This window comes from Lepisma saccharinum, chromosome 19 (genome assembly GCF_977018435.1).
Source record: "Lepisma saccharinum chromosome 19, izLepSacc3.1, whole genome shotgun sequence".
Taxonomy (NCBI): domain Eukaryota; kingdom Metazoa; phylum Arthropoda; class Insecta; order Zygentoma; family Lepismatidae; genus Lepisma; species Lepisma saccharinum.
Window position 1 is genome coordinate 16,573,312 of NC_139247.1, and position 18,024 is coordinate 16,591,335.

At 39.2% G+C, this 18,024-nt stretch overlaps 1 protein-coding gene across 1 annotated transcript in view; it reads left to right on the top strand.

Moving 5' to 3' along the window:
* LOC146003080 (sodium-coupled monocarboxylate transporter 1-like) overlaps positions 1–14,271 on the top strand; it is a 196,058-nt gene extending 181,787 nt beyond the window's left edge. Inside the window, exons 8-11 of the mRNA XM_083141251.1 lie at positions 5,641–5,795; positions 7,014–7,252; positions 8,496–8,596; positions 13,983–14,271. Of these exons, the coding sequence (XP_082997377.1) occupies positions 5,641–5,795; positions 7,014–7,252; positions 8,496–8,596; positions 13,983–14,200 (713 nt within the window). The 3' untranslated portion in view covers positions 14,201–14,271. The remainder of the gene's footprint in view (positions 1–5,640; positions 5,796–7,013; positions 7,253–8,495; positions 8,597–13,982) is intronic.
* Positions 14,272–18,024: the final 3,753 nt, after the last annotated feature.

The window sequence follows — 18,024 nt, forward strand, 5'->3', positions numbered from 1 at the left end:
AGACGGGTGGTCTGTTAACAAATTTGACCTCGTTCTTCTGAAATATGTGCAACTTATCATTACTTTTTAAACATGCCTCGCATATATATCGTCAAATATAAACTCTTTTGAATTTCCAAAGAGCAGCTCCCTCTTTTCAAACCTGTCATCATTGATGCTCTTAAAATAACTCACATCCTTAAACCTGGATGATGATGATACTACATATAACATTTAAGATAATCTTGCTCGAAAAATAAATTAATGGTAAATGCACAAGACAGCGTTAACAAGTATTGTACAAGTTAATGGGTAAAATCCGATTCTTAATACCCATAAGCAGATGACTTCATGATAACCATTCAAGATGTCATAACATAGCCAATAAAACACACAATATACCATGAAAGGAAAATTACATAATTAAATCCGTAGAGACTGCAAAAGAAGTACAAAAGATGTTCACTTTTAAACCACTAAAAATAAATTATTATTTACGAAGTTTTCTGAATAAGTACAACCTTTATATTGAAGATAAAGTTTTCTCCTAATTTAAGATCGGTTCAATTAAGGAAAATGATATAAATATTATGTATTTTATCACAACAGACAAAACCACTTTGTCATAGTAGAAAATATTAAAAATTCAAAATAAAATATAAGGTACTGAGTCATACTTCTGGACAGGAAAATGAAAATAACGTATCAAAAAATAAGTAAATACTTTAATTTTCCAAATTACACTGACTGACAAAAAAAGTTAAGCACCCAGAAGGAGTGGTTGGACGTGAATGAAACTACATATGCTGAAAGTCCATGTACCTTTATTGAACTGATTACAATATAGGATGCAAGAGTCAAGGTCGTTGGCAGTTACAGGTGGAATGATGACGTCAGGTCAGTAGGGTGTCGCACCCCCTCTGGCCACAATGCATGCCCTTATGCGGTTCGGAATAGTGTCAAACAGCCTTTGGATCCTCTCCTGAGGCACGTTCGTCCACAGGTGTTGCAGCTGTCCCTCCAGATCCCGCAGGTTGGCACTAGGACTGCGTCCCCGTCCAATGTCATCCCACACATGTTCAATGATGGAGAGGTCCGGGGATCGTGCTGGCCACGGGAGGACCTCAACATGCTCTTGGCAGTCCATAGACACATGGGCTGTGTGTGGGCGTGCATTATCTTGTTGGAACACTGTCCCAGGGTGCTGTGCCATAAGGGGTAGGACGTGTGGATGCAGAATGTCTGTGACGTTTCGCTGTGCCGTCAAAGTCTGCCGAAGCACTATTAGAGGTGACCTGAACGCATATCCAATGGCTCCCCACACCATGATGCCAGGGGTCACACCTGTGTGTCTCTCCACAATGTAGGCAGGATGTGCCCTCTGCCCTCGACGCCACCACACCCGCACACGATGGTCATCGGATGTCATGGAGAAGCGGGACTCATCACTGAACATGATGCGACGCCATTCGTCCTCTGTCCATGCCTCCCGAGCACGGCACCACACCAACCGCAGGCGTCGGTGTTGTGGTGTCAACGGCAACCGGCGCATGGGGCGGTAGGGCCCGAATCCAGCGGATGCGAGTCGTCGAGACACTGTGCGGGAACTCACAGGATGTTGTCGAGTGTCCAGTACATGTTCTCAGATAACGGGTGCCGAAGTTGTGGGATCCCGCACTGCTTGGAGCGCCATACAACGGTCCTCCCTCGGGGTGGTGTTTCTTGGTCGACCTGAACCTGCACGACGTGCATGGGTGCCTTCATGTACCAATTGATTCCAACATCAGGCCACTGTGACATCTGAATAGCCCATATGCCTGGCAATTGCCCGATACGACCAATCCGCCTCATGCAGTCCCACAATGCGGCCTCTGTCAAATGCTGTCAATTGCTGGATCGGCTGTCTAACGCGTCTGCGAGGCATCGCCGGTGCTTCGTTTTCCTCTCTGAACTTCGTGCTGCACTGTCTGACTCACAGCAGGTGACTGATCCCGCCTTATCAGCAACAGGAGGTGACGTCACAAATGCCCTCTGGTGGGCGTTCTGCACATTGCAGATTCTTGTACATCTAATCATTTACTCACACATCAATGGCATGCATGTATACCGAAATGGAGTAGTCTTCGACCACTCCTTCTGGGTGCTTCACTTTTTTTGTCAGCCAGTGTATATAAAACAACCATGCAAGCAAGAATATTCTGTCGTTATTGTAATCGTATTATCAGTACCTGTGCTCCGGCCCTGTGGCCCTGTAACACAGAAGAATGGCGAAATATCAGAAATTTTGATGGAGAAAACTTCCAGAATTATCCTCAGATACTCTGTACCAACTACGGACTTCATCATCATCTTTGGAAACCACGATCATGAAGAGATAAGCAGCGATTCTTCAATTGTAGATTAAAAAAAAAATCCATTGTGGAGTGGAGAATATCACTTGTGGCTAATCGTCAATAAGGATGAGCGATGTTTACGTGAAATGGATGAAAGGACACTTACAACGTTTCGCAATTGCTTGGGCGTTATTTTTTATGTTATTCGTGCAATTATGTTGAAAAAAAAAACACTTAACAGTTACTACGTCACAACAGAAGTTTCAGGGTAGAAGGAAAACGAAAGCAATTTCGAGGTAGATGTTATCGAAACATCTCAAAGTATTCTCTGTGATGTTACACGCCACTTCTCGTTGTTCATAATCACTGCTGAAAACATCTTTACAACTTTATTGAGATATCTAATTCCATCATTGAAGCAAAGTGGCTGAACATCAATCTGCGTGTCCCCACTTGTGAGTCTTCGTCAAGCGTGTGCGCCCACTTCCAAGAAAATGCCATTATTGACAGGAACGGGTGAAAATGGTTGGCATTGCTGGTGTTGTACATACATTTTTACGAGGTTCTTCCTTCATTACCTTTTTTGGAAGGTAATGTCTTCCTACATTACTTCGATCGATGTACGGTCATCTTTCTTTTGTTTTTTGAGAGATTTTCTTCCTATTTAAATCAATGCAACGAAACACTATTTTGGACGGAACATCATTGCAAAACATGTTTTCGAAAATTTGAAATGCCCCTCTCCCTTTTCCAAAAACGGGAGAAACGTCTGCAGGAAAGTAAATGTCCCCCTTTCCACGTTATTGCTGCCTGGTACAAAAACACGTGGAAATAATTCTACAGGGTGTACCAAACGTTCCCAAAACGTAGGGAATCTCACTTTGGAAATGAAATGGCTCGATGTGGCGACCTTCGAGAATCAGACGCAAGTCAATGATTTCCTACCATTAATTTTTTTCAGGTGGATGCGCTCGGCATGAGTCAGTGGCATTTTTGCGTCTCACTTGCAAATAAATTATGTTAAACCAATGCATGGATATGTTGCTATGCAACATTGCTGAGAGTTTGTGTGAAATATACACGAGATTTTGGAAAGAAGAACTAAGATCAGTTATTTGTGACCGACCTTCCTCCGTATAAGGTATCCCAAAACGTTCGCAGTGTCCTACTTAAGATGGACAAAAATCTGAAGTGTTCGTCAAACGAGGATGGGGTTGAAGACGCGAGTAAAATTAATGTAGGTTGAACTTCTGTAGGAAAGCTTACAAACTTCTTTCCAAAGGCTGTGATTATATATAAAATATCTCCAAAAATTGTTGTATTTCTACGAAGCAAGGCCGACACTAAGTAGATTTGCTGTCTAGGGCAAATACTACGAGAAAGAACTAAACGGAATCGGCCTTGGTTGGTTCCAGGGAATGAAATCCACTGAAGTACAAGGTCCGCCCATAAAGAAACCGAACTGTCAAAAAAAAGAACCAAACTAAATAAAAAGGTACCGTATTCTGGCAACACTGCAAAGAGCTATATCTAAACTTTCCGTCAGTGCATGTTTCAACTGTTACAGTCGGTATCGGGGCAAGCGTGCGTCAGATGCAGGTCGTGTGCAGGCGACGTACAAAATACGCGCACCAAGATGGAACAACGTTGTTACAGCATAAGTTTGGTTACAAATTGGGTAAATCGTTTACCGAATCGTTACAGATGATACGGGCAGTATACGGTGATTCAGCATTATATAGGACTCAGGTGTATGACTGGTACAATCGTTTCAAAGGTGGAAGTGAAAGTGTCGAGGATGAACCAAGATCAGAACGACCTTCAACGTCAAGGAATGATGACAATGTGGAGAACGTTCGTGCACTGCTGAGAGGTGATAGACCATGAATTTGTCCCTGAAAACCAAACAATCAATTAGTTGTATTACAAGGAAGTGCTTGCTTAACTCAGAAACAGGATGAAGCGGGTTAAGAAGCACGTCTGTGATTCTGGCCAATGGTTTCTGTTACACGATAATGCTCAGCCTCATACCGCATTGTCTGTACAACGATACCTTGCTAAGCATTTAGTGTCAGTCATAAATCACCCTCCGCATTCTCTGGACTTATCGCCTGATGATTTTTTCCTTTTTCCAAGCCTAAGATGGCTATGAAAGGGCGAAGATTTGACGACGTCGCAGACATTAAATTAAATGTTACGCGTATTTTGCGAACACATACTGTCAATAACTATCAACAGTATTTTCAAGACCTGTACAAACGCTGAACAAAGTGTATTGCCTCCTCTGGTGATTATTTTGAAGGTGATAAAGTCATATGAAAGTAAGTACTTGTTTTATTTCCAAAAAAAAAAAAGTTCGGTTTTTGTATGGGCGAACCTCGTATATACCCGAACAAGGGATATTCAAAAGAATTAATTAAACAAGAATGAATAAAGACCTTAGTTGCTCAGTCTCAAATAAAAAATCTAATAAATTAGTGGCACACAACCGATATACCGGGTGTCTCATAAATAATTGAGGGTTTACAAAACATTATTGCAAGTATTGAACATACGTTAATTAAACCAGTCGAAAACGATCGAGTAACTCAAACAGTCCATTTTACACCCACAAATGTTCAATGTATGCACCACGGGTGACACGGCACACATCAATACTACAGTGTAGTTCTTGCCACACTCGCATCAACATGGGCTTGTCGATAGTGTCTATCGCTGCGATGATACGCTCCCTTAGGGTTGCGATATTACGCGGAATGGGTGAGACGAATACCCTGTCTTTCATGAAACCCTACAAAAAGAAGTCACGCGGCGTAAGGTCTTGTGATCTTGGGGACCAAAGCATTGCACAACGCAATGAGAGAGATGTGGGTGATTTAAGTGCCGCCAAGTAGCAGGGAACTCTCAGCTTAACAAAACATACACGCACAAACTGTTTGCGTTCCTAGATCGTTCTGGACTGGTTTCATTAACATACGTTCAATCCTGGTTTCATTAACGTAAGTTCAATAGTTTACATGCAATACATTTTTGTAACCCTTTAATTATTTATGAAACACCGATATTTGGTTCGGGCGCCCTTGCCAACTCTAATAAAAATGAAGGTATTTCTATCACCAAGTGGCTTTTATCTACGGTACATGATAGCAACAATGCAATATCACAGTAACAATAACAAATATTTCTTTACATGTAGTTACGTCATCCACTTGCTTCACTTTTCAGTCATTGAGAAGAGAGTTTGGAATTTGGAAGATGCATTTAATGTCATGAAAAAGTGTAAAAATGATCATCTTCAATTAACTGTACACAATTTCTTCACATCCAGGGTTCCTATTCGGAGGAGTTATTATCGGAATAGCTTTTGCTGTGAGTTCGATGACGGGTCTTATTCAGACAACAATCACACTGAGCGGGGCCGTGAGTGGACCTCTGCTTGGAGTATTTCTTCTGGCCCTGCTGTGTCCTTGTACTAACAAATACGTAAGTACACTCATTTTATGTAGTTAATATTTTAATGTATGTACCTTGTTTATCACTCACATGGTGTTGATTTTAGATATGAATGGACAATTATATCACATGATATGAATAAAACATTTTTAGGAAAAGTAGGTACTCTTATTGAAAAATTGTGGACGTCGATGTGTTCCTGGGGACAATTTGCAACTTGTCCTAATGGAATGGTTCAGTCATTGGAATCGAATTTTTCTGTGATGGTGTCAGGTCCTCGGTGTCTATATTGGTGAAATGTTGGGATAAAGATTTTGTTATATGGACTATTTGTGTTCTATTGCATTGGGCTTATTATAAGATTTTGGTATTATTACATTTTTATGAAACTAGAATTTGAAAGGAATTTGTTGTCCATCATGAAACGGTCATACTCAGGCCATTTACAGTTGCTTCTCTTTCCATATGCTGATAATTTGTTGGAATTTTAAGGTCATCTGTGGCAAGTTATTACTTCGATAACTTAATTACTTTTCCTCAATTTTTATTTTCATTTTTCATTGTCTATTATTGCTGTTTGAAATTTTCACATACGGTATATTCAGTATTATCTAGATATGATGATCTGAAAATAATTTAATAATATTTTTATAACCTGGAAGTAGATGTAAGTTATCAAACTTTTGGTGAGATGACTGATGATATGATATGATAAAATTGATGAAGGGGCACTCACAAACACCAATGTTCAGGCCGGGATTCGGATCCGAGAACCCTGGCGTAATAATGTAAATGGGTTGTATGGGAAGGAATTTAATATATATATATATATATATATATATATATATATATGTATATCGAGAGAGAGAGAGAGAGAGAGAGAGAGAGAGAGAGAGAGAGATTGGGTCAATGCGATGAATGATTAGCGAGATATAAGTCTCTAAGGTTATGACTTTACCAACCCCCCCCCCCACTTCCACCAAAGTTATTCATCAACGTTTAGTTTCAACAATTGCTTTTTACTAAATCCTAGGCAGAGTACCTGCCGTTAACAATAGACACGCATTTATTAACAAATATGGTATTCAGATACCGCAGGACTATTTTGCCCCATGAGGTTGGGAACAACGTTTCTGCAAGTAAAATTGCTAAAGTCAATGATGACTTTTTAAAAGAGGCTAGAATGTAGCCTATTGGTAATTCTCAGTTGCATGGCATGAATGTTCTAGGTATGTTTAATTTCCTTAGGGAGCCATTTTCGGAATGCTCGTCGGACACGCCGTTGCCATGTGGATAGGATTTGGTTCTCTGATGCTGAAAAGAAAGCCGCCGTTTCTCCCTCTGAGCGTAGAAGGCTGCAACAGTACGTTCGAGATAAACAGATCCCTGGTCGACAGGTTCAGCAACATCACCATGCTAAAACACGCCAGTAATACTTTTTACAACGTATCAGTACCTAGTACCATTGCCCCTCCAGTGAGTGACATGTAAGTAGTAACTCGAGTTATAATTATTTTACTAAGATGTTATTTCAAGTCATAATATTCTCAGTGGAATAGTACACTTATGTACAATAGTGCTAGTCATCTCAAAAACTGCAGAAAAAAGTCAAAGTTTGCTCCAAGATTTCTCTATGCTCAGAGGGTGCGCTTTTCAGGACAGGATGCACGGCTTTACATGATGTAAAGCTGCAATCACCATGCTGTGATGTGAATCCATCCATTTGTCCCCCCCCCCCCCCCACAAACATTATTTGCGTTTCTCATTTATGAGCTACAGGAGCTACATGATAAGGTAGTTGTGCAGGGATTAAGGAATCCAAATGTTGATTTTTGAGCAAAAAATGATGTATCATTGTCAAACTGATACGAGGAAAACTTAATCACACGTATTGAAAAAAATCAGATCAAAAATATGTAAGTATATGTATTAGTACGAGTATTAGATTTTTAAACTAACAAATCGTCAATACATCGATAAGTTGTAAAGAAATAAGAGTTTGAGCTTTGAAGTATGAAGAAACATATATAAGAATACTATAAATAACAACTTAAGAAATGATAGCACTACATATCCGCCAAAGTTATAATTTATCACTTTATTCTAAATTTACTTTCAAAATAAATGAATATAACTTCCATTTTAATTAGACTAAAATGTACTGTAACGAAAACGCTCTGTGCAGTAATCATTATTTCTCTTAGCTGAAGTATTCTGCAGTCATTTAAACAGTTCCTTGCCTGCGACCTTGTTCTGTGTTCTACATCTACCATAGTTTTGTAACACCCGAAATTGACCATAGATATCCAGTATATTTATTCAGTTTATTTGAAAATAGTAATTTGTAACATTTGCTTTCATGAATTAGCGACCATTTTTGAAGAGACATTGCGTAAATTTGCAAATTTGTCTGCAAAAGTTACTTCGATCTACTACTATTCCGCTAATTCTGACTTACAAAATCCAGATTCATAGATTGCCAATTGTGTCAGTCTGATACTTTCAAATTTATTTTTATATAGTGCTGGCAGAATCCATTTGAAGGTATTTTTCTATGCAAAAATAAATATTATTACTTATAAATTTCTTGGGTTCTATTATTTTCATTATAGGTTACATGAATCATATAGAATGAAATAAAATATATATAAAACTGCTTCTAAAGTGTCTGTCTGTTACCTCTGTATGGAAATGAAAAATATCTGAGTTAATCCTATCTTCTCATTTCAGTCCCTGGCCTGAGAAGATCTATACGGTGTCCTATTTATATTACTGCATGATAGGCTGCTTGGTCACAATGTTCCTAGGAATCCTCATAAGTTATATAACAGGTAAGCTCTTTGCTTTATATTGCCCTACTAATATATCACTTATTTCTACTTCTTATATTTTATCTACAATTATTAGAGCCACGATCGTCAAATCAGTAAGGCGTCTGCCTGCCACTTGGCAGACCCATCTTGATTGGGCGATTCCAGGAAGGGAATTTTTCCATGAAAGTCACTACATGGGATGTGTTTTGGGGTTATCTCGGCTTGTAATATTTGAGTATCTGGGGAAAACCACTGGGATAAAGACTGCGAAGCGTGATGCTGTTCACTGTACTATATAAATTATACCTATTATGTATTCTACATATATTTATTTATTACGGGCGTTGAAAGCAAATTAAATACAAGTGTGTGCTAGAGGAAAATTCTGACATCTATTTTGTAAGAATTCAAAAGTTTACCTGAAATAACGTAAACGTATTATCCATTAGTTTTGTAAAAAAAAGTTTATTTGCTTGTTCATTACTGCACCAATTTCTCTCTTTAAGACTACACCCACCATACCGGCTCGCTAATATTATTTCCCAGGGCATCTATGTTCGGAAAATACATAATTTCAGGAGTTTGAGAGACGTTACACGAGTTTCTATTTGTCAAGATTCTCAGGCGAGGGCGCTACATATTTTTAAGTCCATTTATATATTTAATACATATGCAAATAATATTCTAAGCTATAAATACCTAAGTTATCCTAACAGAAAGCGTCAGAGAATATCTAAGATCAACATTGAGACACGGCCAGCGCTGACGGACAGAAATTTCCCTGCACACGTATACTGTTTCCTATGGTGGGGGGTATTTGCAGTATATTGTTTTGCTGTCTCCTTTTTTACCAGTAACCTCCCCAAAGCCTTTGATTCCAGTGGCTCTTTATGTCTAAGTTCACTTTCTCACTTTTACCCGCACTGGGTTATCACCAGGGGTGCCCCCCCCAAGGCCCATGAAGCACCCCCCACAAAAGGTAGAACATTTGCCTTCCCCCGTTTATGCCGAATTAATTACTCAAATTAATCTTGTCGGACAAATTTTGCGGAAAAATATAATACCAGAGGGCAACCACGAATATTTGTCTGGTGGGGGGACAAGTACCAGGATAAACGTACCAATATTAGTAATAATAACGTTAATAATGGCTTTATTATTGTTACTATTACTAGTAGTATCAAAGATGTTATCCTCGTAAATTACGCAAAAAGGGGGCAGAAGTCTGAGCTTAAACATTTGTTTGGAACAAACGATTTGAAAAAAAATTTCAACACCGTCAATTTCACATTAGCTAATAATGGAAATCAAACACACAAACTGTATTTTTGAATTGTAGAAAATGAATGATACATGTTTAACTTTCATGTACAACATATGTTTTACACATATGCAACATGGAGCGACATAAAATATCATAACATATCAACAAAATAACATAAACAACATGCTAACACTAAATTGTGTACGTATTCAAAGCTTATGCAATACAAATATACAACACATATTATAGGAAACCGCGAGCGAAGCAAGCAAGAAAATCTTTATGTCCAATTTTTGCAATTGAAACTATATTGATTTAATAAGGTGCAAATAATTTTCCTGGACGCCATGGTATTCTCTCTTTTACAACTTTTTTTACACTTTTGGGCGCCCATGGCCGACTCCCGCCGCCCCTAGCTACAGCTCTGAACTTGGCGAAAATAAGATTAGCAGATAATGCGAGCGAAGCAAGCAAGAAAATTTTACAAAATGAATTTTTATTTGCATAAAATTTGAAATCGAAGGGGTAATTGCTCCTCTGTGCCCCCTGCAGGTGCCCTTGGCCATCAATGTTTGTCCCCGCTTGCCCCTCTAGAATTGACTTCCTTCGAAGGTTGTGGGGGGGGCAATAACCCCCTGCTCCCCTGTGGTTGCGTCTCTGTATAATACAGACATATATAAGCAATATATGTTTACTTGAGATACTTTAGGCTCACTGCAATTATTAGTGTACTGAACCTTATTCATCACAGTTTGTCTGCTTGATTAACCTTGTATTAATGCGAATAGAACGTTCCCTCCTCCCCAACCAAACCGATTCTAAAGGCATAAGAGGTGGTGTTTCATTTCAACTCTATCGCCGCGATAACCCAGAAGTAGGTAGAAAAATTATACATAATAACCAAAACTGAAAATCAATAACAAGTCAATCAAACGATATGATCCCCCCCATTTTTGTGTGAGGATATATAGAATTGGTATAAAATGTTATCCCGCTCAAAATATCCCGCGGTAGCACAGTCGTTAGGGCGTCTGACTACCATGCGAGAGACTCGGGTTCGATCCCCGGCGGGGGAGAACCAGGATTTTCTCCACCCATTCAAGCAGCTCCGGCGCCCACCCAGCGTCGGATAAAGTGGGTACCTGGAGGAAACTCTGTGCGACCGGGGGCGAGGTGCTGATCACATCACCCCCACCTTCGGCCGTGATCAAGAAAGTGTGGGGTCCTAACTCCACACTCTATACGCCTTTATGGCGAGGTGCAAAGCACAAGGTAGCACTTTACCTTTACCTTTTTTACCAAAAATTCCCATGATGCAGGCGCGTCATGAAACCCCCTGTGGGCACCCCTGGTTGTCACAGTATCCCATACTTGGTTTTTGGGCAATTCTCTTTGTTTCCAGAGATCCTTGAGCACACCTGCTGGTTATCCCTTGTTTTATAGTTGTTTTATTATTGTTTAGCCACTAATCTCTCTCGAAACCTTGGTTTTTAGCCTTGGACTTATCTGTTTGCTCATCCCTCTGATTCGCAAAGGGACAGTGACGGTATGCTCTGACGTCACTGGGGTAAAAAGGGTTCTCAGTTGGTATCAGGGCTGTCGTCTTCCAATAGCCAAGAGTTCAGAAAATTCAATAAAGCCATATATTATAATAATGACTTGTTGTAAGGGTTGTTGATGAAATCTATACGTTACAGTGCACAATAGAAAAGAAACATTGCCGCATTCTATGAAAGGGATTATGAGGCACGTAATGCTCACCATCAATCTTGGGAATCATGAAAAATGCAACTCGTTTTGTCGTCGTGTGAGAACCAGATGGACGTAAGTTCAATTCATCAAATTTACAGAAGAGGAAAAAAAATGTATTTTTAGGAATAAAAAGCAGACTTAATTCAGAAAATGCGTGTTACTATTCTCTTCATAAAATTTTATTTTCTGTATGAGGAACTAATTAAGAAACTGAAAGTTAAAATAATTATATGGATGTGAAACTTGGTCGCTCATAGTAAAAGAGGAACATAAATTAAGAGTATTTGAAAATAAAATCCTTAGGAAAATATTTGGACCTAAAAGGGTTGAGGAGACACGTGAGTGGAGAAGGTTACATAATTTAGAACTGCATAATTTGGCCATGTGGCACGAATGAGAGAGGAAAGAAGAGTTTACAGGATTCTTGTTGGGAAACCTGATGGCAATAGGCTTGTAGGAAGACCAAGACGAAGTTGGAGGAATAACGTTGAGATGGATTTGAAGGAAATCGGTAATGATGGAAAAGATTGGATTGATCTTACCCAGAATAGGGACAGATGGAAGGCTTGTGTTGTTGCAGCCATAAACCTTCGGGCTTAAGAAGTCTATAGAGTTAGTTTTTGTTAGGAATATGTCTGAATCTTAAAACAGGTCAGTAAATTGGAGATACACCTTAATGCTAAGGGGGCCCCTTCGATGGCGCAGAGGTTGCGTCGTCGTCTTGTAAACAAGCGGTCCAGGGTTCGATACCCGGTGGAGACACAAGTGCTTTGGATCCCACTTTAAACTGTAGGTCCAGTCCCGATTAGCCTTCCTGTGCATAAAGTGGACTTAAAACACCAACTCAATAACATTACTGCCAAGGGATAGAAGTGGAGATACGTCGACCTTACTTCAAATAGAGCTCTTCAGATGAGTTTATTTATACAAAACTGAAAACAACATATTTGGAGTAACGTTCCTAAGGCTCTCACAAGACGATTTGGTGATCTTTCTGGAGTAATGCATGCGTAATAATGGGCAAATCTAATTTTAAATGCTTGTAATGTGCCATCTGCATAACATTTAAAGATGACAAGACAGTATGGATGTGAATGGCTTCCCTTTGCCATTCTCTGAGGATCTCTTGTCTTGTAATTAGAGGCGCAACCACGAATTTTTGTGTGTGGGGAGGGGGTGGGGCTGGGCAAGTACCAAGATAAACGTACAAACATTATAATTATTAATTATTATTATTATTATTAGTAGTAGTAGTAGTAGTAGTAATAGTATCAAATATGTTATTATCCTCGTAAATTATGCAAGAAGGTGTTGCAAGAGCATTTGTGTTCGAACGAACGATTTTAATTATTTTTTCAACACCTTCAATTTCACATCAATAATGGAAAACAAGCACACAAACTATTTTTGAAAGACAGAAAATGCTTGATAAATGCATTCCAAATATAATTATTTTTTACATTAACACATATATCTTTCATACACGATATATGTTTCACATATATGCAACATGGAGCGACGTGGACACTAAATTGTGTACGTATTCAAAGTTTATTTAATAAATATTAGATACAACATATTCTGTATTTAATTACATAGCACAACTAATTCTTCCATCTCATAATAAACCAACAGCAAAAATTACATAAATTGTCTCTCAAATGTGCACGTTCCCATTCCTCAAAATAATTTTGTTCATGCATTTAAAAAAAAAATGAATTAAGACATGTCTTATTTCTCTGTCTGGTAATTTACAATGCATTACAGCGAACAATGATATATTGAAAATTTTTTGATACAATTTTTTGCAGACTGTAATCAATATTGATTTAATAGGGCGCAAATAATTTCACGGGACGCCAATGCATTCTCTCTTTTACAACTTCTGTGCCTGCCCGAAGGTATAGTGGTAACATTGTCGCCATGGAGGCACATGGCACAGTGGTTCGGATTCCACTTTAAACTTTAGGTCCAGTCTCGATTAGCTTTTCTGTGCATAAAGTAGACTTAAAATGTACAAATCAATCAATCAATTTTAAAACTTTTTTCATTTAAATCGTTCGGCGCCCAGGGCCTACTTCCGCCGCCCCTAGCTACGGTTCGGTTCTGAACTTGATGAGACTAAGAAAAGCAGGTATTGCGAGCGAAGGGAGAAAGAAAATTGTACGAAAGTATTTTTATTTGCCTAAAATTTGAAGTTCTGGGCGGTAATTGCCCCTGCAGGTATACTTGACCGTCAATGTTCCCCCCTTGCCCTCCTAGAACTCATTTCCATCCAAGGTTGGTGCGGGGGTGGAGGGACAATGCCCCTCACCCCTCTTGTGGTTGCGCCACTGCTTTTAATACAAAACATTATTGGTGAAATCTAAAACTCTTTTATCCTTCCAGGCCCAACATCTGCAGCGGACATAGACCCAGAGTTGCTTCATCCTCTTGTACAAAAGTTCCAGGGTCGGAAGAAGAACCCCAGGAAGAAGAGTAGCGTGGCAATGGTGGAGTTCCCAGAATCCAACGTTGCAAAGTTCAACTACAAAGATGGCGAAGCCAAGAAGAAGGAGCTCGAAAGTACAACATCCAATGGCACTTCCCTTACTCAACGCTTATAACAAAATAGAGATTAAATTCAAAATTTGTATGCAAGAGCAGTATTATGTATTATACAAATCGGACTATAGTAATATATAAACAATTTTACATGTAAACTGGTTATTTTTTTATAGGTATATACAAGGTTTGCAACGGGCCGGTTGGTCCGCTCCGAATACGCAGATCTAAACTCCGTACCAGCTAACTGTAGACCAGGTGAACGAGAACAAGTCTCTGCGCAAGTAGTGACGCGAGACGGCTCCACCAATGAACAGGGAGAGAAACGGGATTGTGTAATGGGCGACGGGAGTTACCCGATTTCCTCCTTCGCTATGCAGCGTTGCAAACTTTTGAAAAAGATAATACCGAACGCACATGGCAAATGAACCGTATTTTCATCTCCAGGTCCGTACGATTCGTTTAAGAATTTCTTAGGGAAATATTAGGAATAAAACTTCAAGGGCAAGCCGTGCATTCAGCGTACGGACTAAGGTCTGGACCGTACGGTTGGCAACGCTGCGCTTTCACCACTCGATTCTCCTCCTCCTCCTCCTCTGCCGATATGCTACTGTGACGATGAGTGGTGGTTAAATGAATCTGTGAATGAGCACAATATAAGACACCGTGACAAAATGTTTCTGAGACCAAAGTAGCCGAATTTTAATAATTCGAAGATTCTGAATACGAATATGACAATGAAAATTGACAATTACCTCAAATTTTCAATTTTTGTGAACGACTAACTGAACTAACTAACTAACTAACTAACTCTCTAGCCTTCTTAAACCTGAAGGTTCATGGCTGCAGAAACACAGCCCTTCCATCTGTCCCTATCTTGAGCAAGATCTATATACTCTTGTCCATCCCTACCGATTTCCTTTAGGTCTATCTCAACGTTGTCCCTCCATCTTCGTCTTGGTCTTCCTACAGGTCTCTTACCATCAGGTTTCCCAACAAGAATCATCCTGCAAACTCCTCTTTCCTCTCCCATTCGTGCCACATGGCCTGCCCACCTAAGCCTTCTTGATTTAATCATTCTAATAATATGTGGACATGAATACAAATTATGTAGTTCTAAATTATGTAACCTTCTCCACTCACCTGTCTCCTCATCCCTTTTAGGTCCAAAGATTTTCCTAAGGATCTTATTTTCAAATACTCTCAATTTATGTTCCTCTTTGAATGTAAGGGACCAAGTTTCTCATCCATATAATACTACAGGCAAAATTACTGTTTTGTATATTTTAACTTTTAGTTTCTTAGATATTAAACGAGAAGACAAAAGTTTACGAAGAGAGAAGTAACATGCATTTCCTGAATTAAGCCTACTTTTTATTTCCTCTTTAATATAATTTTCATTTGTTAATATTACTCCTAAGTATTTGAATTTGGAAACTGGTTCAAACGAGTTGTTATCAATAATTAGATTTTGATTATTACCTAAAACTTGGTTTCGGCCTGTAAGCATATATTTAGTTTTCTCTTTGTTAACTTCCAAACCTATCTCTTTAGCAGTTTTTAAAAATATTTTAGCATTATTCTTAATTGTATTTATATCATCCCCTAATAAGTCTACATCATCTGCATATGCTAACAACTGAGTCACACCATTTAATTTTAGTCCTTCGTTATTTTCTTTTACCTTCCTAACAGCATATTCTAAGGCAAAATTAAAGAGCAATGGAGATAATGCATCTCCTTGTTTTAACCCATCATGAATTGTAAATTTGTTAGACACATTAATTTTGTGAATGACATCATTATAAATTGGTTGAAAATCCTTATTTTAATTGTCAGTACAATATGATGCAATGGCATAAAAAAAGCAAGACGTTTCACTTATTTACTGATTCGCAAGGCATGAGGTATAGTGGACGTCCGGAAGGAGTGGAAATGAGGTCAAGCGCCAATGGAAAATTAAAATCAACCAAAAATTATATATTTCACGCATATGATGTAATTTCAGTGAGAGTAATTTATGTTAATTATTGCAAGAGTGTTGCAAGAACATGATAACCTCGAACTAAAGAAGTTAGGGGACAACACAATTATGAAGAAAAATATGTCTTGTTTGCCCCTCTCAAAAAATACATTTCTTTCCCTCCCCCCTCTCTCGTAAAACTCCTGCTGACGTCCATGTGAAGCAGGGTCATTTCAGGTTATACGCCCCACTTGCTGTAAATCAGCGAGTTTCTGATTGTTTGGTTGATTTGGTGTTTTAAGTCCACTTTATGCACAGTAAGGTTAATCGTAACTGAACCCAGGGGTGCCCACAGAGGGGATTCATGACGCGCCTGCGTCATGGAAATTTTTTAAGGGGACAAGATTTTACACCAATTCTATATATATTCACACAAAAATGGGGGTTGTTTCTTTGATTGACTTGTTATTGATTTTTAGTTATGGTTATTATGTACAGTTTTTATACATACCTGTGGGTGATCGCGGCGATGGGGTAGAAATGAAACACCACCTCTTATGCCTTTAGAATCGGTTTGGAAGGGGGGGGGGAGGCGTGCTGTTCGCATTAATACAAGGTTAGTCAAGCAGACAAACTCTTAAGAATAACGTTCAGTACACTAACAATGGCAGTGAGTGTTTCATGTTAGCCACATGAAAGCCTAAAGTTCCTAAAGTAAACATATATTGCTTAAATGCCTATATTATATTGTTCCGCAAATTTTGTCTGACCAAAATAATTTGAGTAAATAATTCGCCATAGGCCTTGGGAGGGATGCACCCCTGACTGGGTTTACAGTTTAAAGTGGGATCCGAACCACTATGTGCCTCCATCGTGTATCGAACCCGGGACCCCTTGATTACAAGGTGACGACGCTATCACTGCGCCATCGGGGAGGCTCCAGCGAGTTTCTGGGAGAATGCCTTATTTGTTATTCGTTCTTCTCAGGTGCATCCAGAATGCAATCGTGTGTTAAATTTTAGTCGAAACGGATTTAGTTCTTGAAATAATGGAAGCAAGAGGCAAGTTCCATCACTTTTCTACCTGAGGAGTAAAATATTAACCTTTTTTTGCAGTTGTACTTGTAAAACAATGATTGATTTGGCTTTTTCTTTTTGTTAAATGGTGCAAGAGACGTGCAAAGAAATGGTTTTTACTACGATTTCACGGCCACGTGAATATGATACATGGAAACAAGATTATGAGTCAAAAGTTTTTAATTCCCCTAGAAAATGTAAAAGAGTTTGCTGGGTACAATTGGTTATGATAGAAACATGTTAGGCCCAGAGGAAACCATAGTTGTGTGTGTCCGCCATATTGTTAGCTGCCATATTGAATTCAACTCAGATATTTTAAATGGAAAGGGGGTGGTGATATGATATATCAAACCAGACTAGAATATCACGAGAAATGCTACGCGTTTGTTGCTGATCACGCCCATAATCAGAGAGAAACTGAACACTTAGTTGTAAGAATTCTCGAGAGATGGCAGCACTAGGTTAGTTACTATGCATATTACGTAATCGCGCACCTGGTGGATGATGCAGTAGTGGTAGGGTGACCAGACGTCCTCTTTTATCCGGACATGTCCTCCTTTTTAGGTGTCTGTCCGGCGTCCAGGCGGATTTTTTAGAAATCGGTAAATGTCCCTCTTTTTTGGAAAGAGTATGGCATCGACCATAGCAAATGTGCTGCATAGAAAATGCTTCCACACATAACGATCATCATATCACTTGGGGTGCGCTAAGTATTCGAGCAATGCTCACGTAGCGTCTGGGAGCTGAACATGATCACTTTCCCGACTGAGTCATTAGTAGAGGTGTGGGGGATCCAGAAAAGTCGGTTAATAAAATTCCCGTCCCGATCCCGACTTCAGGAAATGAT